The sequence below is a fragment of the Chanos chanos genome, chromosome 3, assembly GCF_902362185.1.
Source record: "Chanos chanos chromosome 3, fChaCha1.1, whole genome shotgun sequence".
NCBI lineage: Eukaryota > Metazoa > Chordata > Actinopteri > Gonorynchiformes > Chanidae > Chanos > Chanos chanos.
This window is the reverse complement of record NC_044497.1, coordinates 25,409,218-25,436,001: the sequence shown is the minus strand read 5'-3', so window position 1 is coordinate 25,436,001 and position 26,784 is coordinate 25,409,218. Positions and strand designations below refer to the sequence as shown.

Genomic DNA, 26,784 nt, shown 5'->3' with positions numbered 1-26,784 from the left:
CCCTAGCATGATGCTGGAAATGGGGCAAGCGTGTCAGTCATGTCATAGAGCATAAATCAACACTTTGTACTGAAAGCACGTTTACTCTTGTTTGTTGTCTGTCAAAAGAAAAAGACACAAGTGTTAGTCCTTGTCAAATTACCGCTAACTGCAGTAACAGTAACGATTCAGCGAAGTGGTATTCGTATTGTATGCCACAGCACATAGACAAAAGCATAAGCATTTACTTAAGAAAGGTGCTTACTTTGTGAGGAATCCATTTTAAATCATAATTGTTTGTCTAACCCCTTCACAGTTGTTTGACTATCAGTTGAGTAACTTGGTCAAAAAAAAAACACACCACCTTATTATGCTAACAACCTGTATGAATACTAATTGTTCTTCAGTAATATGTGTGTTGTTGTATCTGTGTTATTATGTCTTTTGTTTTTGAAATATTGCTTCTTTTGTTTTGTTTTTTTGGACCAACAGGACCCATTTCAAATGATCATCAAATTATCTTTGAACAATTTTCACAAAACTATGAGTAGATACATCTGTTTGTTTGTCTTTTGGTCTTTTGTATATTATTATAACTACTAGTAGTAGTAGTAGTAGTACATACATTCAATTAACGTTTGAGTTCATTCATCAAAATGAAATATGCTGAAATCACTCAAAAAAGTACATGAATGTAGACAATATGGTTGCTGTTTCAGTCTTTGACGTCTTCTTCGAACGCTGGGGTGAATTTACCGCAAGGTCCTGTTTGTCAGAGAAGAAGCTCTGAGACTTTATTTGAAATCAGGAAGTGAATTCAAATGCACACAGAGGAAACTCAAACACGCTGAGACAGTTCGGTTATCCTGCAGACAGCACATTCATTTTCAGTTGTGGCTGCTAAAGGTAGTATGGAAGAGGAGACACCGTGTGCTAACCACCTGCAGGAATAATTTTTGTCCAGTTGTCCACAAACTTAATTATAAACATGAACAGCACCATCAAGGCAGCACATTCCAGTGCAATTCGAGCTGAGGTAAAGCGACATGAAAGCATTCAGAATACTCTCAGCAAACTTTACAAACAGCTGGAGAGAGTTGAGAACTTGCAGCTCCGGACAGGTCTGAAAGTCTATCTTCACAGTATTCAGGGTAAGTCTGCACCTGGGTTATTGTTAGTGGTGTGTGTGTGTTTTCATTTCATTCATTTCACTTCATTCGTTGTGTTACGTATTTATTTTGCAAAGAGTGAAATGGTTAGTTATTACCTATACCTAAAAACCACATGATTCATTTTAGTTTATCTGAAGAAATCAGTAAACTGTTGTTGTTGTTGTTTTTAAACAACAACAGCAACAAAAGTAGTGATGTGTTGGTTAATCTATACAAACCTTAACAGTTTTAAATAAGAACTTGGTATCATATTTAGGTTCCTAGAACAGATCAAATCTCATAAAAGATGTGATGAGGGAAAACATGAAAAACACCTATCATATCATTATACTAAATAAAATAGCATATAATTTAATGTAATCTTTAGTTGAAGCCTTAATGAGAAAAGTCAAATCTCTAAAATTAAAAAAAAAAAAAAAATCAAATCACTCCAAGAGTGTAAATCCTGTGAATCAAGACAATCAGCAACGTGGTTTCATGGTTGAGGTACAGGGTTGTATTCTTGTGCACACACATGCTTAACTTACAGACAGTTTCGGCAAAATACCAAATGAAGCTTGTGCATTTTCCTGCCCAGGGATTTTGACACCATTACTGACATTTTGTCATGGCAGTGAGATTTTGTACATGCAGAGCTGGCCTACTTCCTGTCTGTCTCTGCCCCCAAAAGCCACTTCCTCTCGCTTTTAAACATCACCTGTCTCAAAAGACATGCTATCGTTTTGTGCTAGACTGCATTCGCCTCTGTTTTTTTTTCCCCCAGAGCTTTAATTCAGTCAATAACTAATGCAAGTTTTTAGCAAATTATTGCTGAACTCAGGCTTCACGTAAATTAAGCGACCTTACTTCTCATTTGGTGTGCTATGATTAGCACGTCAATTACACATAACCAGATGCTCACTTGATGCTCAGTTTTGTGGGGGTAAATAATTTCCTTTCCTTTGAGTCAATATTTAATCAGACTGTCTTTTAGACGAGTCAAGCTGAGCAGCTCACTTCCTCTTCTTTCTGCTTGCTCCCTGTGTGTTTAATTACAGAGATCCTCATTATGCACAAGGCTCCACATTGACCCAATTAGCAAAACAGATGAGATACATGTTTGGTTTGTTAACTTCATTGGCACAATTAAACATCAACTCTGGCCCTCTCTAATCTATGCTCATGAGCATCCTTAGAGATTTCTTATGACAATAGGCTCGTATTTGCAGTTAACATGTGCAGACAAATTTGCAAGTTTTGAGGAGCTGTTATATGCACAGCAAGGAGAAAGAGAAGCAAATGACCATAAAACAAAGGATTAAATGAGTCAGAGATGAAAGAGAAAGGCACAACGCAGAACGGTGCCATTTGACGATGGATTCACGTACTTTAATGCAGATGGCCGCTGTGAGCCAAAAGCATTGATGTCTGAAAAATAGTGACTGGACATTAAACAAGGAGGAAGAGCTAACAGGGAAAAAGAGAAAAAAAGAACCTCAAACCGTGATAATCTGTACATGCGTGTGTGAGACAAGAGACATGTGCATGTGTCGGACAAGAAACACAGAAATAAAAAGAATCTCTGTGTAAAGGAAGATGCTGTGTGCCGTCTTGGTTTTGGGATGTCTTTGGTTTAAGCAAATTCAGCATTAAAAGAGACAACATTCACAAGCAAAATTGTTTTCTCTCAAATTCTTTGGAACCTCATCAACATTTACAGGAAACAATTCAATCATGACCTGTCTTACCAAACTAGCAGGACCAGCGGAGCATCAGTGCCCTTTTTTTTATATTTTTGTTCACATCAATTTAAAGACCTTACAGTAATTTACTGACTCCTTAGACTCGCAAACAAGATTTAAACCATCAAGGAAAACACGTACATTCTAAGCATTCTATTGATTGCCCTAACAAATGACATTTGCACCACCTGCCTCCAGTCAATATTATGAAAGATTGATTAGAGAGTAATGATCAGGAAAATACATTTCCTTATCATTTTATAGGTTTCAAAGTGTGTAACTAATATGTGAAAAAAAGTAGATGAGAATTAGCAATCACATGGGGTTGTTATATGTTTAATAATGTGCTTAAGTAAACACATGCATCACCTTTCTGTTAAGAACAGGTATTTCTACCTTCTTGCATCACTTGCTGTATTCACACTGCGTTTGCTTGTCTTCATTAACAAACGGAGTAGGCAAATAGATCAATACATTCATTCACAAGACAGGAGGCTGGATACAGACAGTGCAAAAAAAAAGCCAGAGATCAGATAAAGTCTGAGTGGGAAGGAGGAGATAAATCAGGAGAGCCTGGAAGATGCAAATGCCTTGGCAACAAGCTGTCTCAGCATCTGGAACAATAGAGACAGAGAGAGTGGGGATGCTATAGTTCTTAGGTCCATAGATTGCCACACTGACTGATTATGATAAATAAAGAGAACTGCTATTTAAAACAGTGCTAAAAAGGGAAATGAGAGAAAAAAGACTTTCTTCTTCTTTTTTTTTTGATACATCAGTTTTAATTGTCCTGTTTCATCTACCCTTCTCATTTGTTTATTTTGCTCCCTGATCACTCCCCTTTCTTTAATATTTGTGTACTGGCTCTAAATCCTTTCAAATTATTCCCTCCTTTTCCTCAAAACATCATCGCCTCTCCCTTACAACAGAGGGAGAGCTACAGGGGGAGGGGGAAAGAGAGAGAGAGAGAGAGAGAGAGAGAGGGAGAGAGAGAGGGAGGGCGGGAAGAGTGAGGGAAGAGCCTGGGTTTTCCTACTCTGCTGTTTAGCGTGGGCATTAGGAAGAATATCTTGTGGATGGACTCGTGCAAATCCCGCTCGTGCTGGCAAGCTCTTTTTTTCTTTTAACTGTAAGTTTTTTTATTATTATTTACCCATCGAGTGCTTGGTTCAGTGGACATTCTAATTGCCTGACATATTTGATAGACATAATAATAACTGGAGGAGCAATGGTTACACTGTAGGATGTGGGATATCTGAGATCTCTCTTTTGGAATGATGCTCTGATCCATGCTTTATACAAACATCACTGCTGTGTTCCTGCTTTTATCTCCTACATCCAGTCTGTTAAAGTATTTGACCACATGCAAGGAAATGACGGCTCTGAGTGACGATAAATGACCTGGGGGCCACACGGATGTATCTTTATCTTATTTTGTTTATTCAACATTTTTCAGGTTTATGTTTGACAAGGAATGTACTGTGTCTTGATGCATTATGGAACTTTACAGAATTTTTCTCAGTTTTTCTCAATTTGCTTTTCTTTAATGATCAGCTCAATCAAAATTCAGACCAGTCTATGACTACAAAAGAACAAACTTTATATCTGCTTCTGTTTGGCAAGGAAAAGTAATTACATATGAGGTAAATAAAATAAGATACTATTTAAACAAGAAAAATCCATATGGTCAGTTCACAACTGTGTGGAACAACAACAGAAAAGAAGAATGAACAACTATTGCAACTATTGAAGTTAATGAAAGGAAATAGCAACAATATCCAAAAGCAAAAAAGGACATGAGTATCATTTCTGTCTTCCATTCAGAAAGGAGTTGTGGTACAGTTCTCCAACTCCTCTAGAAAGCTGCAGTTGTATATAGCTTTCATGTAGCTCTCTTCAGTTGTATAAATGTTCTATACATTTCTGTCATCACTCTGCTGAACTCTGACCCCATGAACCGATCTAACACAGTGCAACAAAGAACCACTTACCTCATCTCCCTTACCCTGGTCAAAGTAGAGACAGTGGAAGAGTATGGGGTGGAGCAGGAAAAGCAGAGCGAGAAGAGAAAGCCTGCTGAAGCTGAAAAACCCCAAACAGGAGGACATGACGGTAAGGATAAGCTTCTTCAGCAAATAGGTGAGCTTACTAAGGTTGGGAAATACAGCACGATATCAGCTGGAGAGGGAAAATTCTCCAGTCCCAGTGAGGATAAAGCCATTCTCACTGTGGGTGTTCATCCCAGTGACACAGAGCGATCAGTGATCTCTCCTGCTGAAAATGGAAAAGCCAGAGAAGCCAGCAAACTACTTCAAAGGTGCACACCCAAAAATTTGGGTCATGTGATCTACACCCCAACCAAGGGCAACCTTTCAGACCCCACTAGCCAGCGCCCTAAGTCCCTTCAAAAGATGCACAGTGAGATAGTGATGGTTGTAAGTGGTCATGAACCGAGGGAGGCCAGGGAGAGTTTAAGTGCTTCCTGTAAGACCCTGGACCAAAAAAACAACAGGACTAAAATTAAATCTCCTGCAAGTCCCATCCCAGGTTTTGCATCTCATGCATCATGGGTTGTAAGAGAATCAAGTGAGATTTCTCCAGACTGTGGAGATAAAGCTAGCAGTATGGGGGCAGTTGAAGGGGCCGGACAGAACCAAAGGCCAAGAGCAGAGAAAATCAAAACAGGATCTGCATCTCTGCCTACCTCTGTTGACTTGATCTACAAGCCCAAGTGCAAGGCAAAGAGTCACACACTGGACAACAGTGACCTGAATTGCTTCTCTGAGGACTTACTAAGAGTGAAGGAAGTCCATACAGGGACTTATGAACCACAATCTACGAAGACCACTCAATCTCAGGGGGCTTTCGTCCGGGATCGTAAAAAACTTAAACTCTTTAGTGGCATTTTTACCAAAAGCACTCCACTCTCAGGCAGTGCTTCTACTGAACCCTTTGTTCACAGTTCCATCCGAACAAAGTCCAGCAAAGAGGAAGGTAGGAGAGTTTCTTCACCTATTCAAAATCTTTTAGTGTACTGATCAGGCTCATTAAACTGCTACAGCATGGTGTTGGTCTGGTCATTCAGTATCAATACCCTTTGTCTCAATCTTCTACATCCTCAACGGATCTCAATGGTCTTCGGGCCTTCAGCAAAGGACCGCACTAAATATATGGAAAATACATCCTACTGGAACTTCCAAATCAAATGTGTTACTGATATATTCAGTGATTGTTAACCCACTCAACACCATGGAATGATCATGGTGATGGTAGACAACATAAGTAATTTGATCGCAGGGTTGAAATGGCAAAGCCTTGGTTCTTAATCATATTTCAGACTAAATTAGGCAAATCTCATGCTGCCTGAAGTGTACTACATCCAGCAGATGTTTAAGGGACTTTGATGGCATTAATAACAGTAGGGCCGTAGCATTAGCTGGAGAAATGCTAATCTTTGATGTGCTGTTTCTCCTACATTCTTGCCTCCCACTCTGAGCTGAAACACTTGGAATGAACCAAATATTACTCCTGCCAAAAGCCACATAATATCCTAATCCTATTTTTGATGTTACTGCCACCCAGCCTGTGCCATCAAAATGATCTCATACAGTGACAGCTTTGATTTTCTCCTCTCTCTTCCATTTCATTTCAAAAGGATTCATCTCACACCCTTGGGCATGTAGTATGCTTTCTTTGTTCAACCTCTGAGAGAGAGAGAAACAGCACTAAAATAACTCACATCCACAGCTGTCAGTTTGTATGCCAAGAAGGCCCGAGTCTTCCCTGGAGGCTGGAGACAACCAATCATTTAGACTCACCCCCCACCCCCAGTTTATTTTATTTAATTGTTAAAGCTAGGCTTAAGATGAGAGTGTGTATTTTAGCTCTGCTTGAACAGTTTCTTAGATATAAATGGGTTGTTAATTATTCAGTTGCCCCCTCAAAGACTTTTTTAAGCTTTTAAAAGAACAGCTGTAATATTAAACATAATTTTACTAAGCACAATTTAAGTGTACAGCAGTTAATTAGAAATTATTTAAAATACAATTATGCCAAAACAGTAGACCAGTTAATTAATTGTCAATGTTTTTAACTGTTCATCAAATTTAATTTATGCAAATACTTGTTTAAATAATTTGAATAATCTGGTGAGTGTATGTAAAGGGTCGCCTGTGCTGCCTGTGTCAGTTGGACTTTTTGGCTAACGTCTCTATGTAGTTGTTTTGCACTAAACGTGTACAGGACATATTTATATATGTGCTATCTGGGTGTGTAAGACCACTGGCAGTAAAGGTGGGGTTGTCATGGCAACAGGAAGAGCTGAGAGCAAAGCCTGTTGTATGGCTATGACCTAGCAGGGAGAGAATCATAAATAAAATCAATAGAAGCTGGGGTAGTCTGAGGAGGGAGCCTTCTGAAAATTGTCCAAACAGGAAGAAAGAGAGCTGACTTTCAGAATGAGTCACAAAGCATGTGTACATGCACCCCCAGGGGTAGGGGGGTGGGGGGTGGCAGACATTCTGCTGTATACTGAAGGTTCAAATGCTGTATAATGATCATTCTGTTTGATTGCCTTGGCACAAGTCCTCACGTGCCATGACTTACAGACCCTCTCAGTGCTGCGGCATGCTGAATTCAGGGCAGAAAAAAAGTCACTTTATATTCAGGGCTTCATTTAAGACTTTGTCTTGAGTAACGGTTTTAACAGTTGGTTATTAATTCTCTGTTATCTTAACAACATGCCACAGTATTTCTGTATGGAGCCAATGTGATGCACTGGAACTCCCACTTTGAAGTGAACTACTGACAGTCTAGCCAAAGATCCTGGGGTGCTAGATGTCTTTCTCCCACAAAGCAGCTCTCTGGCCCCTAATCTACTGTCTCCCTCACACACACACACACACACACACACACGCGCGCGCACACGCACACACACACACACACACAGAACCACAGCTGTGCTTGTCACTGTGGAAATTTCCCAGTGAGCAGTGACAGGGGACCAGCTGGATCTGAGCAATTTTGCACAATGACTGTCATTGCCTGTCATTGCCCTGGCTATGGTAATGCCCCACGAGGGGTATAAAACCAGCCAAGGGTCTGCAGGGACACAAAGCCGCTCTCATATCCTCTGTTCAAAGCTGTCTTTTTTCAAATGGTTTGCATAAAGCAGTTGTCACCTGCATAACGCTTGAAACAGTGTTGCGTTATGGATCATCCTCACTGTTTCAAATCTCATAATCTTTTTTTTTTTTGGCTTTAGCATGGTTTTGCTTAGAATGAGGATAAAGTACCTCTCTGAAATGGAAACTTAATCTTATACTCTAGTGTGCAAGCATTTGAAGGCAGAATTATCATTTAACAGTGTGAGTGACATCTCTCTTCCTGTCTGTGAAATCATTCTCTGTCTGAAACTAAGAACCACCCAAGTTTATGTTCAGTTAATCCCAGAGTAAACTTTCACACACAGTACATATTAACACAGTACAAAGGTTCATCCTTTGAAACAACTTAAGACTCGGACAAGAATATTTTTTTCTTTTCCTCTCGATCTTTTGGATGATGAGCTCTTGGAATAAAGGACTTTAGATGATACACTAATTCTCCTATATTCTCTCTACAGTATCATGTGCTAACAGTCAGGAATGGACTTTGAGTCGCTCTATTCCAGAACTACGTCTGGTAAGACAAATCAAATATACAGAGACCCAACAGCTCTATGTATGTGCGTGTGTGTGCATGTGTGTTTGGTAAGATACTATCTGCTGTGTGCTGTGCTTAAGCTGCACTCCAAAACAGAACATGTGTAATGCATTCTATTATTGCAATGCAATAATTTCCTTAATGCCTCTGTTGGTCGCTGGATCATTTTAGTACTAAGGAGAACAGACAAGTGCATGTCGGCTGGCACGCTCCATATGTGTTTGTAAATTGCACATATTAGCATGTGCCTATAAAGAGGTTTTACACATTTAGAACTATAAACAATATATGGTCAGACGTGTGATTGACATCCTGTGTAAGATCCACAAATATTTATGCTTAGAGGATCTGAAATAGCTTTTTACATGCAGCATCCGAAGACTTGAACAATCTTGCACTAGTGAGTTCAAAGTATCTAAAATCAGATTTGGTCATTTGCTGCTATTAAATCTTGTCGTACTCAAATATATAAAAGTTAATGAGAGATTTCTATAGACATCTAAATAATGCAAGGTCCCACTTTGGGCTGTCTGAATTTACACCGTGTATATATGGTGAATTCCCACTAAACATAGCCATGTGACATCAAAATAGCAGCCAGGTGCATGGAACACCCTGTCCTTGAGCTTATGTGTTTGTCAAATTAGTTTGACTGTTTGACCGATTGGTTGGTTGATTGATTTGTTGGTTAGTTGTTTCATTGACCGATTGATGTTATTGGAGAGGAAAATCTAAACCATTTTTTTTAAATTTGGCAGGGAGTTCTAGGTACCCTTCGTAGTGGGAAGACAGCACTGGTGAACAGATATATCACTGGAAGTTACCTACCACTGGAATCAGTAGAAGGTGACCCCTTCCTTCATCAGTATTTTTCTTTGCCTATTTGTAAAACCATTGATTGCATGTCTATTGGGGATTCACTCTGTCCCACCTCCACTTTTTATTCCACTTCATTCATCAGGTGGGAGATACAAGAAGGAGGTGTTGGTTGATGGGCAGAGTAACTTGTTACTGATTCGAGAGGAATCTGGGCTTCCAAACCCACAGGTATGGATATGTCTAGGGCCGTATTGGATTTCACCGCAGTATTTCAGTGACTGAATAACAACAACTACTCATCTCTCCTTGTCTTCCTCAAATTTGTGTTTATAGTTCAGTAATTGGGTGGATGCTGTTATACTGGTATTCAGTTTGGAGAACGAGGCCAGTTTCCAGGAGGTGTACAAGAACTTCAGCGAGCTGAGCACACATCGAAACGTCACAGAGATTCCACTTATAGTCGTGGGGACACAAGGTAAGGACCAGGAGAGAGAGAGGTCTGTCCCCATTTTAAGTGGGATTCAGTAAGAATATATGGATGGCAGTCAGTATATGAGTGCATTGGATTCTATAGGTTGTTTTTGCCCTCTACAGACAAGATCAGCAGCACTAACGTCCGTGTGATTGAGGACAAGAGAGTACAGCAGCTGTGCACTGATGTGGGGAAATGTGCTTACTATGAAACCTGTGCTACCTATGGACTTAATGTGGACAGAGTGTTCACTGAGGGTTAGTCTCTGCTTAATGAAATGGCATTTACTGCTTAATCTAAAGCTGATTTACTCAATACTGTGATGTAGCTAAGGATACTGGATTAAACCATTTAAGAATCTTAAATGCTGTTTTCATCAAATGAAAAATGTAAGTATTCCCCGCAAAAATGGCAAAGACTGGGAAAAAAAGGACTCCATTTCTAGTCTGCATGCCTTGATATATATAGTTTGTTAAAAGGTTTTTTACCTGACTGTCTGCTGTCAGTGACCAAGAAGATAGTAGCACTTAAGAAGCAAGCTGCTCTAGCCGCATCTGTCGTCAATTCTCCAACACACTCAGGGGCTTCCACACCAGTGTCAGGATCTTTTCCTGGGCAGGTAATTACCCACACAAAGTAAATGTGCCTTTCAGTAGTACTTCAACGCAAAGCCTTCCAAAACCCTGTTATGTTGTTAGAGATGCAGAGGCATGTGACATACACAGTTAGTTTTAAATGCTTTGCCACCTTCTTTTTCATTTCAGCTTTCCATCCGCTCTTTGTTCTGCACATGTATCAACATCTCTGTTGTGTCTCTCTCTGTCACCTCACTTTCTTAGGCCAGTAATGGAGGGCAAACTAATGAATATTCCTCTTCCTTGCCGTCTACCCCTGTGATAAGCCACAAAGACATTCGCGGAGGAGCAGGGTTAGATGGGGGCTCTCAAAGAAACGCCCCTCGCCGAAGGACCTCCCTGTTTGCGGTTAGTTCTCTGACTGCTAGCACTTTGTGCTCCATAGCCTCCTTGATATCGCTGATGTTTCATCCCTATAGGAAAACACTGGTGTGGAGAAGTATAGGTATGATGAAGACATTCAAACAGAACACATATTTGGGTTGGTCATTCCCTTGGTTAAGGATGTCTCTCATCTTATACCTCCATTTCTGTCTTCCCTCCTCAATTCCTTTAGCTGAGTCCAATAATATATAATCTGATATGTTCAACTGTATAGAACCGCAGAGGAAGTGATTCAGATAAAAGGGTGGTGGAAAACAGAGGAGACCAAGGCACCAGCAGGTCAAATGTTATTAAACAAGTAAGAACGAGACAAGAAATACCTCTCCCATAACCTTCTGTAACAGTATATGCATTTGTTAATGGGAACTGGTGTGGGCACTGACATACATTGTGCTCCGTGTGGAATTTAAGGGCACGCTTTGGAAACGTAGTGGGAGCTCAATCAACAAAGAATGGAAGAAGAAATATGTCACTCTGTCCAGTAATGGCATGCTGTCCTACCACTCCAGTGCCACGGTGAGTCAGCTGATGTATAAGTATTAGTAAAGGCAACTTACTATGGTAAATGAGTCCTTACATAAACCTGACTAAAGCTGTCAGTGAACAGATAATGTATATTAATTAGGAAAACTTTTTCTGTGTTCTACAGGACTATATGCAGAATGTTCATGGTAAAGAGATGGACTTGTTACGCGTGACAGTGAAGGTGCCAGGGAAACGCCCACCTCGGGCAGTCACTGCCAGTGCCCCAAGTCCGGGTGTCAATGGGCTTGGAAAGGATAAAGCGACATCAGAGGGAGTTGCACCATGTAAGTAAAATTGAAATAATATCATTTATAGCTTTGTTTTAAGTAAAATAATAACTGTAAACACTGTTGTTTATGACCATCTCTCTCTCTCTCTCTCTCTCATTCTGTCTCACTGCTCCTCTGGGTCCAGCAAATCTCTTAACTGTTGACGAAGCAGAGAGGAGTGGCTCTGCAACCACCAGTGAACGAGGGATTAAACGCTGTCCATCAACTTTATCCAATAAGGCACAGAGCATGGGTCTGTTAAATATCTTACTGTGCACATAGATTTTACGGATTTTGTAAAAATGTACATATGTATGTATTTTCCTGATCATCAGAGGATTTTGTAAAACAGAAATATTCTTTTTAAGATCATTAGAAGAAGCTCTTTGTGTTATAGTGGTTCTCGCATCAGCCCCAAGACATTTTGATTTCAGTTCCTCTCATATTTATACTTTTTGGGTGCTTCATGTATGTGCAAATCTAGCAGACCCTAGCAGCGAGGCAGCTTTCCCATCCTCTCCAATGACTGACAGGAGGAAGAACAGACGAAAAAAGAGCATGAACCAAAAAGGCGATGCAGTAATTGGGCAGGCTGAGGGTAAGTATCTAGAAAATATGAGGATACCAATGAAAGTGCAGTGCTTAGCAACACAGATGCTCACCATTTAAGGAACTTGAAATCGTTTCTTGCTTTCCACTGCTCCCTTGTTCACTTTTCTTTGTGTCTCCAGTCTGGGTGACTTTAACTGTGTTCTGTCTACCTGCATCCTTCACCACTTCTCTATTTGTCTCTTCTTTCTTTTCTGCCTTTCTTCTGCTGTCCTGGGCTAATTTCTTGAATGACAGCCAAGCGCAAAATGTGGAAACTGAAAAGCTTTGGTAGCTTGAGAAACATTTGCAAGACAGGTAACAAGGAAGAGTCTGGATGAGATGAATGACTGAGCTGACTGTGATCCTTTTGCATGCATGACATTTTTGACGTATTTTCTTTCAGCCTGGATAGTCTAATGATCTAATCATTCAGTTCTGGAGCATATTTCGACATATTTTCTTTCAGCCTGGATAGTCTAATGATCTAATCATTCAGTTCTGGAGCAAATTGGATTTAGAAACCATTCTCATTTCTTGCTGACGAACAGTTGATGGGAAAGGCAGTACATTTTTGGAAGCAGCCATCATTTGTTTTTTGCTTTTCTTGGTTTATTTCAACTTTTGTAAAATAAATGCCAATCACCTTCTTCGCAGAGGAAGAGAATGCAGACTTCATTATCATATCAAGCACAGGGCAAAGCTGGCATTTTGAAGCCCAGAGTCTTGAGGAGAGGGATGCCTGGGTTTTGGCAATTGAGGGTCAGATCCTTGCCTGTCTGCAGTGTTGTGAGAGCAGGAATAAGGTAACTCTAACAATGAACTTCACTTAAGAAATACAAAAAAAGACAATACTGTAAGTGGTTAATACCTCTGACACCTTTTGTGTGGGTGCAAATGCGTTGCAGGCTCAGAAGAGCAACCCAAATGCAGCAGTGGCACTGCAGGCCATCCGCAACACAAAAGGAAATGACCTTTGTGTGGACTGTGGGGCATCAAGTAGGTCCTTCATCACTTCCATCTATGCAATTAAGACCATGATTGGCTACACAGAGATACTTAAAAATAGTAATAATATAGTGACATTATCAAGTGATGAGAAATTCAGCATGCTTCACCTCTTTTCCACAGACCCAACATGGGCAAGTTTAAATCTAGGGGCACTGATCTGCATTGAGTGCTCAGGGATCCACCGAAACCTGGGGACTCATTTGTCTCGTGTCCGGTCCCTGGGCCTGGATGACTGGCCCAGTGAACTGACTAAGGTGCTAAATGCCATTGGGAATCACATGGCAAACAGCATCTGGGAAAGCTGCACACAAGGAAGAGAAAAGCCCACACCTGAAGCCACAAGGTGACTATTAGAGCTCACTGGAACGTTGTTGACCTTTTTCAGATGATATTTCCATGATGTCAATTACCTGACAACCCTCTTGAAATACACATATAAGTCAGAGTAAATGAATTTAAGGACCAATAAGCAAAGCAATGAGATTCAGGAGATACTTTTTAGGCTTTATCGCAACATTTTGCAAAGCATCTCTAAAAAGCTTCTTTTGAGTTTCTATGCAGGAAACAGGCTGTGTATAGAAGTGTTCGTTTTAGAAATGAGCTCAGGTTATTCTTTGGTGAACTCCTCAGAGAACAAAGGGAGTGTTGGATCCGTGCCAAATACGAACAGCGGGCATTTGTGGCACCACTGTCTGGTCGGGGAGAGAAGTCAGGAGAAGAAATGTCTTCCCAACTCCTAAAAGCCGTGACTGAGAGAGACCTCCCCAGGCTGCTTCTGCTGCTGGCTCACAGCACGAAGGAACAAATCAACGCCCCACTTCCTCAATTGCTGCCACTACCACAGCCACACAGTGCTCTGCATGCAGCCTGCCAGCTGGGTGATGTGGTTATGACTCAGCTCTTGGTCTGGGTGAGGGTTCTACTCTAACCTGTAATCATGCATTTACACACAAAAAAAAATTAGAGATCGCCTGTCAACTTTAAACTCTGACAGAAATGTCTTTTTCACAGTACGGCAGTGACGTAAAAGCGAAGGATCAGCAGGGCCAGACTGCCCTCACGCTGGCAAGACAAGCTGGGAGCAAAGAGTGTATTGACATCCTTTTGCATAATGGATGCCCCAATGACCTTCCTCCCACCATCCAGACACCAAGTCTATCCCGAAAGAGCAGTATCACTAGTCTGGGGAGGGTGAACTCCTCCAGGAGAAGGGTTTCTTAACTTTTGCTCATCCACGGACACATAAAAAAGTTACCTTTTCAACAACAACAGGATTTTATCTAAATGTAAAGATATTTGTGATTGCGTGTGCCCCTCAGTCTGCACCCAAATCCTTGTTTTTTTTGTTTGTTTGTTTTTTCCCTTACACATTCTCAGTGTTCATCCATACAGCCAAAACATGTTACAGTCAATAAAGAGGAGAACAAAGACTAAGATGAGTGTTCTTGATGTTGAAGTGTTTCAAGTAATGCAGGTTATTTCAACAATGTATGACCAATAGCATTTTTGTTTCCCCATGACCATATCACAAAAGATGTCTATAAGACCTGAATGACTTCAGTTTATTTAGTTGGGACTGGGTGTCTAGACTTAGATGTCAAAAGCAATCATTTAAATGTGTAATAGTGTGAAAAGACAGTTAAAAAAAAGAAAGATACCCATGCCTATATTATTAGCTAATGGTAAAAGACTAGTTTTGTTAAATTAGCCAATATCCTAACCATACATGTCGCCTTTTCAGCTGCTCTCAGTCCTCTCCATTTGCTACAGTACATCTCTTAATTTCTGTTGCGGTCTCATATTAACAGCATTTTGGATTCCGATATACTGAATTTAAGTAACTGAAAAAGAAGCGTAATACACTGAATCTGCAGAGAAGACACGAGAAACTGGTAGGGCGAACTCTTTAACCCGATCACATGTAGACAATGCATGGACGTGAATCAGGATGTTCTGATCTAGAGCGGGAAACCGCATATCCCAAGTCGGAACGTCAGAGAAAGGCTTAAGCTGTTTAAAGGAGTCTTTAAGTATACTAAAACCGAAAACATATGTACATGTGAGTGAAATAATGTACACCTACTTCTGATTATTCTATATGTTTTACCTTAAGGTAAAACACCTAGAAGCTCGACTGTGTTTCCGAACGTGAAAATTTACACTACTTGTATAAAAATACCTGTAGTTTTAACTGATCGATTCAAACGTTCTACACTATGAAATATATTCTGTCCAGCAAATAAAAGTGATGGTATTTTACAAGTCTCTGGGCAGTTGTTGGAGACAATGCAGCTGTCCTGCCAGCCTAATACAATCCGGGTGGGAACCAAGTCAGGGAGCAGAGGACTCGGAGTGTAACTAGCTTTGGTCATCCACACTCTTAGTGGCGACAGGCACGCTTCCTCATCACATCGGGTGGTTCAGATGGAATCTTTATTGCGGCGATACACACCAATATTAAGAAACGGCAAGATCTGAAACGGCTGAAAAATTACCGCGTCTCTGTATGGGTAAATAATAGTTTATTGACTTCGCTGTTGCTAGGTTAAGTAGCATGTAGTATCTCCGACCTGCGATTAGCTAGCTAATGCTGGCTAACCAAATAGCTCATCATAGTTTGCTAACGTAGCTAGCAAGCCAAGGATATCTGGAATGCACTATGCGAATTTAACCTAACACTAACGCTAACCTTAGAGAGTCCGATACATAGTTAGCCAGTAATACTTCCTAAAGCAATTGTTAAGGGAGTGTAATTCCAAGAAGAAAGAGCTAACTGCTAAGCATCCGACCAGATTTTGTTTGTCACATTAACTAGCTATGTTACAACTGCGACACCACACCAAAGTAAACAAAACTGTTTCCTTTGTTGCAGTTGTCTTTAGGACTGGAAAGAAGCTAACATTAGCTTGGTTAACTGGCTAACGCTACCTACCCCACAGTTAACCTGGGCTGTGCAGATTGTTAGCATAGCTACTGACGCTAGCCAGCTATGAAACGCACAGAAGGACAACTTGCAACATTGTTCGAGTAAACATTTGCAACTTGCATTCATTGTGTTGCCTAAAGTCAGTTACTGTATCTACCATTACAATGTATGTTGCACTTAGCTGACAAGGACAGGTTCACTTAATGTATCTAATTAAAAATAAAAAAAGGACAACGAAAAGCCTAGGCACTGGTTTTGCATTTTCATTCCTACTTACATTATAATTTAAAAAAAAAAAAAAAAAACTTTTGTGAGAAATGATCATTCCAACATAAACAAACCAAAATGACTGTTTTTGTACTTGCCAAATAGATTACATCCATTAAATCAGAAGAGAAAATACAATACCGAAGGCACTGGCTTGGCCGTAACTGAAATGGTTTTAAAAGACAGATCATATATCAGTACTCTATCACTGCATCTTAATGATATTTTATCCTTAATGTGCACAGCTCTTTTAAATGTCGGTTACAGATTCAGTTAAAAGGCATTTTATCAATACATTGACAAATTCACAGTCTCTTCTCTTTCTTGTGCTGCAGTTGAACTGTGGTCTGGGAGCAGCTATGCGGATCAGGCTGCAGGGCTCTGGCCATGCTGCTCGTCTTCTCAGTGAGCTCAACCGCTGCCGTCTGTCCCGACTCCTCTGTGATGTGATCTTGCGGGTGGGCGGGCGAACTTTTCCCGCCCACCGTGCCGTGCTCGCCTGTGCTGGCACACACTTTCATACCTTGTTCTCCAGATGCTCTCCTGGTCAGACAGGTGCTCCTGCTACCTTCTCCCTGGACTTTGTGTCCCCAGCCAATTTCGAGAAAGTATTGACTTTTATCTACACGGGCGAGATCTTCACCGACTTGATTGACGTGAGGGTGCTGTATGAACTGGCAGAACGGCTGGGCGTGAGAGAGCTAGTGCGTGCCTGTCATGCCACCTTCCCTGACCTGCAGAACTCCGGCTCTGGAGACTGCATGGCGGACGGAGACATGGACTCTGATATGGTCTCAGCCACCGCCATGCCTCCATCCGTCTGCTCGTCATCGGCGGCGTCCTGTTCCTCGCTGTCGTCATCTGCTGTACCCACCCCAATCGCTCCGTCACCTCTTTCTCAGGGCAGGGGGGTGAGGCAGAACCGTGCAAATGCCCCTCCACTTTCGCTCTCTCAGTCCCCCAAAGCTGAAGACTTGCAGTCACATTTGGGCTATGGTCAGATAGCTGACAGGAAGCAGTTACATTGTGAGCAGAGCCCGTCAGACAGTCACCACTCACAGGCCGTAGAGATTCTACCAGGACTCACTCTGCAGCTGAAGACAGAGCAAGATGACGGGCTGGAGGAGAGCATTGACAGGGGGAGCAGTACAGAGGGGCAGCAGGTACTGTCAACAGGGAGTAAATCTGGACCAGACTCCCAATGTGTCTCTGAACCTTGCTCTATTCCTGACTCTTCTGCCCAGCTCGGAGGAGAAAACTGCGTCCCCTCCTCCTCTGTTGATCCTCTGGACAGCCTGCAGCTTGGAGCGGTGGAGGGTGGCGTGGGAGGTGTTGAGGAGGCAGTGTTGTTTGAGGAAGAGGACGAGAATGATGTGGAAAGGAGGCGCTCCCAAGAGGACCAGACAGAAGGAGGTGAGCAGTGGAGAGGACTGGTGGAGGACATCATTGAGCTGAGCGATGATGAGGAGAATTACATGGAGGAAGAGGAGGACGATGAGGTGTTGATGTGTGTGGAGAACGGAGGGAACGGGGTCGGATCGAACCCAGGACAGACGGTTGGCACATCATCAGCATTGTGTAAAGCCTGCGGAATGGCACTCCCTGCAGACACCAACGCTATCCGTGCCCACGCCGAGACACACCTCTCTGAGACGGGCATGTGCCGCGTGTGCGGCGCCTCCTTCCCCGACCACAGTGCCCGTGTTACCCATGCATTGTCACATGTTGGCATCCTGCTCTTCTCCTGTGACATGTGCCACCTCCAGTTCTGCAGCCAGGCGAAACTGATCCGCCACCGACGCCAGGCAGCAGCCAGATACAACTTTCCTCAACCGGACCAGCTTAACAGCGCTGTACAGGGACCAGGAGGAGAACTGCAGTGTTCTGTGTGCAGCAAACACATCCCAAAGGATTTCAAGGTGAGTGGGATTGTATTTGTGGCATGTCCTTAACTAATTTTTTTATCAAACTGGACATCCTTCAGCCTAATTGTTTACTTTGTCTGTTTGGCCGATTGCATGTTAACTTTCATCCTCGTTTTCCAGGCCGTCCGAGACCACGTACAAAGTCACGTCTGTGTGCAGTCTCTTCGCTGTGGCGTATGCCAGGTGCCCCAACCCTCTCTGTGTGCTCTGTTGTGGCATGTCCTCTCACACCTCTCCCTCCCAATTTATTCGTGCCCACAGTGTGCCTGTAGCTTCCTAGAGCAGGCCCTGCTTGACAGACATTTGGCCCTGCATGCAGAGGAAGCAGGAGCAGCAAAAGAGTTGGTGGGTGGCCAAGAGGTCGGTGGAGAAGGTTTGGAGGACCTGCGCTGTTTCCTGTGTCCACAGACCTTCCGTTCAACTTCAGCCTTCCACGTCCATCTGGGCATGCACACAGCAGAGACTCAGGGCATGCAGGGCGGGTCGCTGAAACGCAAGGCTGAGCAGGCTCAGGAGTACTCTTCAACCTCTTCATCACCGCTGGAGGCTACGGGCTTGGGTAAACTCAGTAACCTGGGATTCGGTTTGGGCATGGGTTTCAACCTCCCAGAGAAACTGATCCAGGGCGCCATATCTTTACCTCCCGGACTCCTGCCGAACGGTTACTCGGGTAACGCAGCGGCAGGAGCTGGCCTCAAACAGAAGTGGTACCGTTGCCGGTTCTGCGGGAAACGTTTCGCTCATTCGGGGGAATTCACGTATCACTTGCGCATCCACACGGGTGAGAAGCCATACCAGTGCAAAGTGTGCCTGCGATTCTTCCGTGGCCGTTCTACCATGATCTGCCATCTGAAAACGCACGCAGGTGCTCTCATGTACCGTTGCACTGTTTGCGGCCTCTACTTCTCCACACTTAAACTGGTGTCCTCGCACATGGAGCTCCATAAAGACCAGTTGCCTCCAGACTTCAACATAGAGCAGACCTTCATGTACAATGACCATTCCAAAGAGCCCCTCCCCAACCTGGACGCCTAAACCTCCTCTCTTCCCCTCTCAATCTCCCTTTTTCTCATTCACCAATGTTGAGGACCAAGTTTTCTGAGACTTAGAATGTAACTGTAACTGTATTATGTAGCTGTCCCTGTGAGATCTTTAAAGATGAAGCAGAAGTTTTTTGTAAAGGGAAACTCATTAAGTAATTAAAATACCATCTTTCAATAGGTACTGTAGTTGCACTGCCACTTGGGGGCAGCATATATCTATGTGTTTATCTGTGATAGAAAAAAAAGGATCAGCGCGGGTCATATAATGAAAATGGTCTTCTAGGTCTGAAGTTCTCCACCCTAATCCTGACCGTAGAGGCAATTTTTTTCTCTCGTAATATGTGCTCTTCTAAGTCTACTTCAGTGTAAGTGTGCTGGTAAAGCCACAGAGGTGTTAAATTGTGGACCTGTCCTAAAGAAAAGGGAGGAATTTGGTTAGTCAGTAATCTTTTTTTATTTTCTCATATCTTCTTTTTTAGTTTCTTTATCAAACTGTTGTCTTTCAGAGTAGGCAGAGTGAGTGTTATTTTTGTAATAGAGTTGTGTGTCACCTAGATATGACCTAGAAATAACTAGAACAATAATAGGCTACTTAGTATAATTACCTTAACATTTGTATGTTAAACATTAATTCACCATAAAGTGCTCCACAAGGCCAAGTGTACGTGTGCAGACGAAACATGTGATGACTAATGTACAAATGAGAAGTAGATGTCAGACGTCCTTTGATTTTGGTACGAATGTGTCAGAATGAAGGGATATAAAAAAAAATAAACAAGAAGCTTTGACCTTTGGTTTTTGTGCGGTTTTGCATCATAAGCCTCTTAAGAAACAAGAGAGCAGATTTGCATTCAGAATGGAAGATATTTTAAGGATATTTTGACAGTTTTGTTGAAGTGCGTTTTCACAGTCGTTTTATGAATTAATAGCTGCCTTATCTAACAAGTCTGTGTTTTATTTATTTTATTTATGTTTATTTTATATATATATATATATGTGTGTGTGTGTGTGTGTGTGTGTGTGTTTGAGTTTGTGTGTGTGTGTGTGTGTGTGTGTGTGTGTGTGTGTGTGTGTGTGTGTGTGTATACTTTTCTCAAGCTCATGAAACCCATGTTGAAATTGGTCACACACATTTTTTTCTTATTGAAATAAAACCAGATTTACAACCAATTATACTCTTCTTTATTACTGCAAAGTTCTTGTTCTGTGTTTTTTATTATGTATTCAACCTCATGTAAGTGTATTTTACTGTTCCAGTCAATTTAGGTTAGAGCAAAAAGATAAAAAAGATTTCAGAGTTTCTTCTCACTGGATTATGAGACTGGGCTTCTCACTGACCTCATGCACCTACAAATATCACTGGTATTTAATAAATTTGAATTTGGTGTCAAAATGTGGCATGTATCAACACTGTTCAGAGTCCATGCGTCTCCGGTGTATGTGTTGGATGCATGGCAACATTCTCATCCTTTTTAAGTACGCAAAGGGTTTTATAATATGTAAGCATTTCTCAAATTTAATCACACAAATATTAAGAGTGAAATGTCTCTAACTTTTTATAAATGGGGCCCTTAGATACGTTAGAAAAGGTCACAGCAAACTAAAATGTTTTTCCTGATGCCCTTTTCAGTCTGAATTTAAACTTAGCAGTTCAGCTCGACTGACTTAGAGACTTTGCTCTCTTGGTAGCTGTCCTTGCATTGTTTGACTCCCCATGCTAGCTTACGTGTGTGGACTAAAGCATTAAAGCACTAGTCATAGTTGTACTAATCTATGATCATTTTAGAACTTATATGCATTTGAAATACAACGGATATTTCCCAAATGGAAGAGAGATGGAAAGGGTTCAAATGACAGCTATGTTGTCAGTCATAGCATAGAAGACAGTCAGGGCAAAGCAACCTTTGGAGCATTTTTGAAAGGACATTATTGTAAACATAAATATTCTCCAAAAACAGCCAAATTACATGAAGATGTCAAAGCATAGTGTTTAAATTTTACTCTTCCATTGGCTAAATCAAAAACTGTCACAGTTTTGTGGTGGTTCCTTTAGCTGGTTCAGAAGAAGCTTTGCAAACACTATTTCAAATATCAGCTGAATCAGATGTTTTGAATTTCCCAGTTTTTATTGAATTTTTATGTAATATTTCAACATCCAATGTCTGTACAGATTTTGTTAAAGTAACAAAAAGTATGTTCTGTACTCACCATTTAAATAGCAATAGGTCGAAGAAATTTCAATCGCTTTCTGTTCTCAGTGTATGGATGCAAAGCATTGCTATATAAAGTGTTTTATCAAGTTATGTCCCATAATCCTAACATAAATGATTTTCATCATGCTTTCTGCACACATGGGTGAAAACATTCACCATGGTATGCTGTGAATATAATGAAGATCATGATCTACAAGTTCCTAGATGTTAGCATAAGTTCCCGTGGGGCTAAGCTGTTGAAAAGAGACTGAAATGCAGTGTTTCCTTCCTTCCTATCTTGTACACTGTTGAAGTGAGAAAAACAAGAGACAGGTCATGAGGTTTTAATATTGTTATCTGGCCCAATATCTACACTGCCATTGTTAAATTATGCTTTTTGTCCATTTGGACCAAGTTTGCCATGTTAAGTCTTTTTGTGGCATATGCTGTTGCAGGAGCTTATGGGGCTTCCCTCTATCTTAACATCATCTCCATGCTGAAATATCCTTTTCTTTCTCCTCTCTACGACCCTATGTCAGATTGGCTGGTGCTGGCATCACTAAGCTTGCGCTCTTTTCCTGGCGTCGTCCCACTGCCATCAGCTGTGTTGGCCGGCTCCCTGGCAGATGGCAAAGGCAGACAGTTTACCACAGCGTTGATGAAGTTGTTGCGGAAACTCTTGCTGAGGAAGTTGTAGAGTATGGGATTGGCAATGCAGTGGAAAAGGGACAGGCATTGCACCACACTGAAGGAGAAGTAGAGCACCTCCACCATATTACAGGAGAAAAGGTGGGGGTCCAAGTCATCCACCATTAGTAGAAACATTACCAGGTGATAGGGAAACCAGCAAGCTAAAAACACAAAGGAGTACAAGTGCACCAGCCACCTGTCTCGTCGATTTTCAACATCAGGTGAAGAGCCAATTGCCCGGGCGATCAGGACATTGCAGGTGATGATCACTGATGCCGGCCCAAGGAACTGGAAGATCAGGCAGAGGACGGAGACTGAGACAAACCACTCGGTATGGCTGTGCTCGGGCACCATGTAACAGCCTGGTTCGCTCCACTCCAGAAGATCCACGTGCACGTTCTCCACTAGAGCCAACAGCAGGGAGAAGACCCACAGGCCAGAACACAGGAACCAGCGACGACGTTCCAGAGGGAAGCAGGACGGTGCAGAAGGTTGCGCCACCGACAGATAGCGCTCCAGTGTCATGAAGGCCAAGAAGAACGAGCTGCTGTAGAAATTGATGACATAGATGAGGTGCGTGACTTTGCAGAGAAAGCGACCCCACAGCCACACCTTGTCCATGGTCACCTCCAGCATGAAGAATGGCATGGTGAACACCACCATTAAGTCAGACAGGCTAATGTTGATGATACAGAAAAGGACACCATTAGCTGAGTGCCTTCTTCTCCAATTAACCCACACTACCAGGCTGTTCTCCAAAAGCCCCACCATGAACAGCACCAAGTAAAGCAGAAACAGGGCAATGCGCTTGTAGTCCTTGTCCAAATTTATGGTGCATTCATAGACAAACCAAGGTGTGTTATTGAAATCATACGTGATGTTGTAGAGATCAGCAGTCATGATCTGTGAGGAACAGAGGAAATAAAAGTTAAAGCGGATGCTCAGAAGCTACTTAACAGAATTTTGAAAAATGAAATTTGGTTAAACTGTGAGTTTAAAAACAATATTCAGAAAGAGATTTTTTTTCTTTTTGTTCTTATTCAAAACAGTTTTGAAGTCCACAATTGCCAAGATCATCACAGTTTAAACAAGTACATTTTTTGTAACCATGTACTGGATTTAAGTTCATTAAATTTGACCTGTTGAGCAGCAGAAACAGTGTACCCATTAAATCAGCTTTTTAGCTTTGTTTATTGGCAGCTTTGAGTGATTATAACTGCACAGTCAAGGACATTGTAGAACAAGATTTTTCAAGTCTTACTGGAAGATTAAGAATTGAATCATTTCTTTCACACAGTCTTAATGTTTTATGCAGTTTGTTGTTCTACTCATGCACTACACTTAGTAATCAGAACTGTTCCCCCACAACCTACACAATCAGGGTTTTGGGTGCTCTCTGTGATGCGAAGATTTACCAATGGACAGAAGCTGAGTTTTCTTCTTAGAACAATTAGAGCTCTTTGGGTATGTGTTTATTTTAACCTAGAGGGATGACTATTGTCTCAAAAAAAATATAGTGGATTCCACTGCAACGAATGCATCTTACTAATCGACATCCAATCACAGAATAAGAAAGTATTGAGTACTGGGAGATTTACAAGGACAGCACTGGGAAGAGATTTGAAGACCTACCTACCGTACTGTGTGGAGTATGCTGGTGGTTTCCAAGTGGTTGCGAGGGCAGACCCCTCTGTCCCCAGAACAATGTCCAGAACTGTAAGGAGCTGGTTTCGTTGGCTGAAGGGCTTCTGCAGGTTGTGGACTGAGTCTAGCTGAAATGGAGAATTAAATCCTCACCACCCTCCAGCTTGGCCCCCACCCCAGCCTGGACTGACAGGACATCCTCAGGACAGGAGGGAGTGGCACACTACAGGAACACTTGTCATCAGATCAATCGAGAGACTACTGAGTGAATGGCACAGGTGAGATATTGTGCATATACGCTTTTCACGTTTTGTTACACTGAATTCAAACCATTTTGTGGTTTTGAGTAGATGGAATAGATGTAGATGTGCCAAGCATTAGCTACGAACATGAAACTGTGCTACGGTAGGATTACGTTCCAGCCTGCATAGCTCAACAGATTGACATTATGTACCGTACCGCCCCATGTGGCTTATTCCCACATAACTGCACAGGCTGGCATGGTTTATTCCTAACAGACCTGCTGGGCTGCTCAGTATAATCCGTTCACTCCAGGTACTAGTGGTCCAACTAACTGAACTTGTTGAACACATGTGGAATATGAAGTTTCTTGTTTCGAAACTTTAGAATTGAGAGGAGTTTGAAGTTTGACTGTTTGGGAGTCCAATATGATTGCTTATGTGAAAAATAAAAGTGAGAGAGAAGGTAGAAATACAATCAGATGGTAAACAGAGCAGACAGATAATACATACATATGAATGTGAATATTATTTGTCAGACAGTTAACACTGGAACTCTGTTACGCGTCAGTCATATAGCATAAAAGATCAAAACAGTCTTTTCTCTCTCCTTTGTTGTCTGGCAAATATATATGGGACACAAGTGATGGTCCTTTTCAGATGACCTCTAAGAACAGTAGGGATAACATTTCAGCAAAATTATGTTACTATATTATGCCGTGGCACTGTGACAAAACCACCGCGCTTAGTTACGAATGGTGCTAACTTTCTAAGGAATCAGTTTTTATTCACAATCTTGCATCTGGTCGTTTCCACAGCCATTTGACTATTGATTGTGTGAGGACACGTGGAACTCCTTTTTTTGTCTTTAGAAAGCCTCACACTAGGAAAAACATATAGCTGGTGTGTAGCTGATAGGTTAAAAAAACACTGACCCTTGAGTAAGACAATAGCAGGAAACTCCCCTGGCCTAACGGAGCTCTGAACGGCTGGCATGCTGGGGGTTAGGAAGCCTGCTGTACATCAGACTCCACTGAGGGACACAGCCCTTTAACCCACAGCTCTTCCCCCTCACATAGTTTTGTTAAGCACCCACTTAAGTATGCAGGACACCCTGGCTGGGACACAGATGTCCAGCCCTTAAGTTACTTGTGCTTAAGTTGTGTAGATTGTGCCTAAGATACAAATGTTTGTTTGTTTGTTTGTTTTGTTGTTCTTGACAACCTAATATTTCAAATGTTTATTAGAACAAGTTCTATCAATTAATGAGAGATGTTACTAATATTTTCATGTGTTATATTGGAATATTGTCGTTTTCACATGTTAAACAAAATCTACATAAGCAATGACTCCACTGGAAGAGGTTCTTCAAGGAGCCCTGACAGAATTAGAATGGCTTCTTAATGAGTTCCTGCAAGAAGTCAGTTCAATAAGAACATAAAGAAATATCTACAAATGCTTTGACTATAGATATGCCTTTGAACAATGTAGAAGAAGCATCATTTCGAAATTCCTTTAGACTTTGGTTTGGTGATCAAGATGTGAACAAAGGGGACTGTTTTTGGGCCTCTGTTATAGCAGAGGCTTTGCAGGTCATTTGTACTGACACTGATTCATGCTTAATTGTAGATTAATGTGCTATCTTTTGAACAGTGTGTTCCAACCTCTCACGGGCCAACCAAGGTTCGTCAGCAGTTTGTTAGCTTGTTGGAGACGGAGGGTTATTTTTCTCTCCCCCCCCCCCCATCCTGCTCATTTCCTTTTGTTAAGTGTAGTCACGTCTATTTTGCGGGGGTGACAGGAAAGAGACAGTCAGCAGAATTGTGGCTCCTGTAATAGGAGAGAAAATCCTGTCTCTGAAGCCCATATATTCCAGCCCCCATGTTCCACGCACTGGATCCTACCCTAGTGCTAGACAGCCTCAACTCACAAAAGCCTATCATACAACATCAAGAGAAAGCATGTCTGAAATAGGAACAGGGGGTCGTCTGAGAAACTTTCTTATTGTCAGTATCAGACGGTTGTGGGTCAATAGATGATTTGTGAAAACACAGACCTGTTTTTCATCTACAACCAAACAAACCGCAGCGTGAAAAAAAATTATTCCATTTCTTAGTGATGTTTCATTCACTGAATACTCTTTAAACTTCTTTTTTTTACACTCTCAACTCCCTGAATGATTCCAGGCATTCAGGTCTGTGAGTCTATCCTCTGGGAAGAACAACAGGACTTGGTTAAGACGAGGAAGGGAAGGGAAAAACATCCAGATAACTTTTCACAGGATGTGAAACAGATATATCTGACGATGATCAGATTTTAAACTGGTAATTAAGTACATAGTTTTTCACCAGCTTCCCAAAAATATCCAACAACATGTTATACTGCTCCCTTATACATTTTAACAATTCACCTAAGGATATAGTAACTTCTTACAAAACTTAATCACTGATTACCAGTGTTACCACTTTGACGACAGTGTTTTAGACTTTATTAATCATGACATCGGGGACTGTTTAATGGCTATATCATTCATACACACTTATGGCCAGTCATTTTTGTCCTTACAGGTGTTCAGAGAGG

General features: G+C 41.7%; 3 protein-coding genes across 3 annotated transcripts; 2 read left to right on the top strand and 1 right to left on the bottom strand.

Moving 5' to 3' along the window:
* The first annotated feature begins 967 nt into the window (after nucleotides 1-967).
* Nucleotides 968-14,499, top strand: agap2 (ArfGAP with GTPase domain, ankyrin repeat and PH domain 2). Its single transcript, XM_030769088.1, has 18 exons — nucleotides 968-1,130; nucleotides 8,496-8,554; nucleotides 9,334-9,421; nucleotides 9,537-9,622; nucleotides 9,728-9,869; nucleotides 9,989-10,123; nucleotides 10,373-10,485; nucleotides 10,706-10,849; nucleotides 11,100-11,183; nucleotides 11,297-11,401; nucleotides 11,535-11,694; nucleotides 11,825-11,951; nucleotides 12,174-12,277; nucleotides 12,925-13,073; nucleotides 13,176-13,266; nucleotides 13,399-13,621; nucleotides 13,909-14,188; nucleotides 14,290-14,499. The coding sequence occupies exons 1-18, from the start codon at nucleotides 968-970 to the stop codon at nucleotides 14,497-14,499; spliced, it is 2,463 nt and encodes an 820-aa protein (XP_030624948.1).
* A 1,250-nt stretch (nucleotides 14,500-15,749) lies between these two features.
* Nucleotides 15,750-19,431, top strand: zbtb39 (zinc finger and BTB domain containing 39). Its single transcript, XM_030769477.1, has 3 exons — nucleotides 15,750-15,788; nucleotides 16,807-18,390; nucleotides 18,517-19,431. Exons 2-3 carry the CDS (start codon nucleotides 16,831-16,833, stop codon nucleotides 19,429-19,431), a joined length of 2,475 nt encoding a protein of 824 aa, XP_030625337.1. The 5' UTR covers nucleotides 15,750-15,788; nucleotides 16,807-16,830.
* Nucleotides 19,432-22,153: 2,722 nt separating this feature from the next.
* On the bottom strand, nucleotides 22,154-23,221 carry ackr5 (atypical chemokine receptor 5). Its single transcript, XM_030770199.1, has one exon. It carries the CDS (start codon nucleotides 23,219-23,221, stop codon nucleotides 22,154-22,156), a length of 1,068 nt encoding a protein of 355 aa, XP_030626059.1.
* Nucleotides 23,222-26,784: the final 3,563 nt, after the last annotated feature.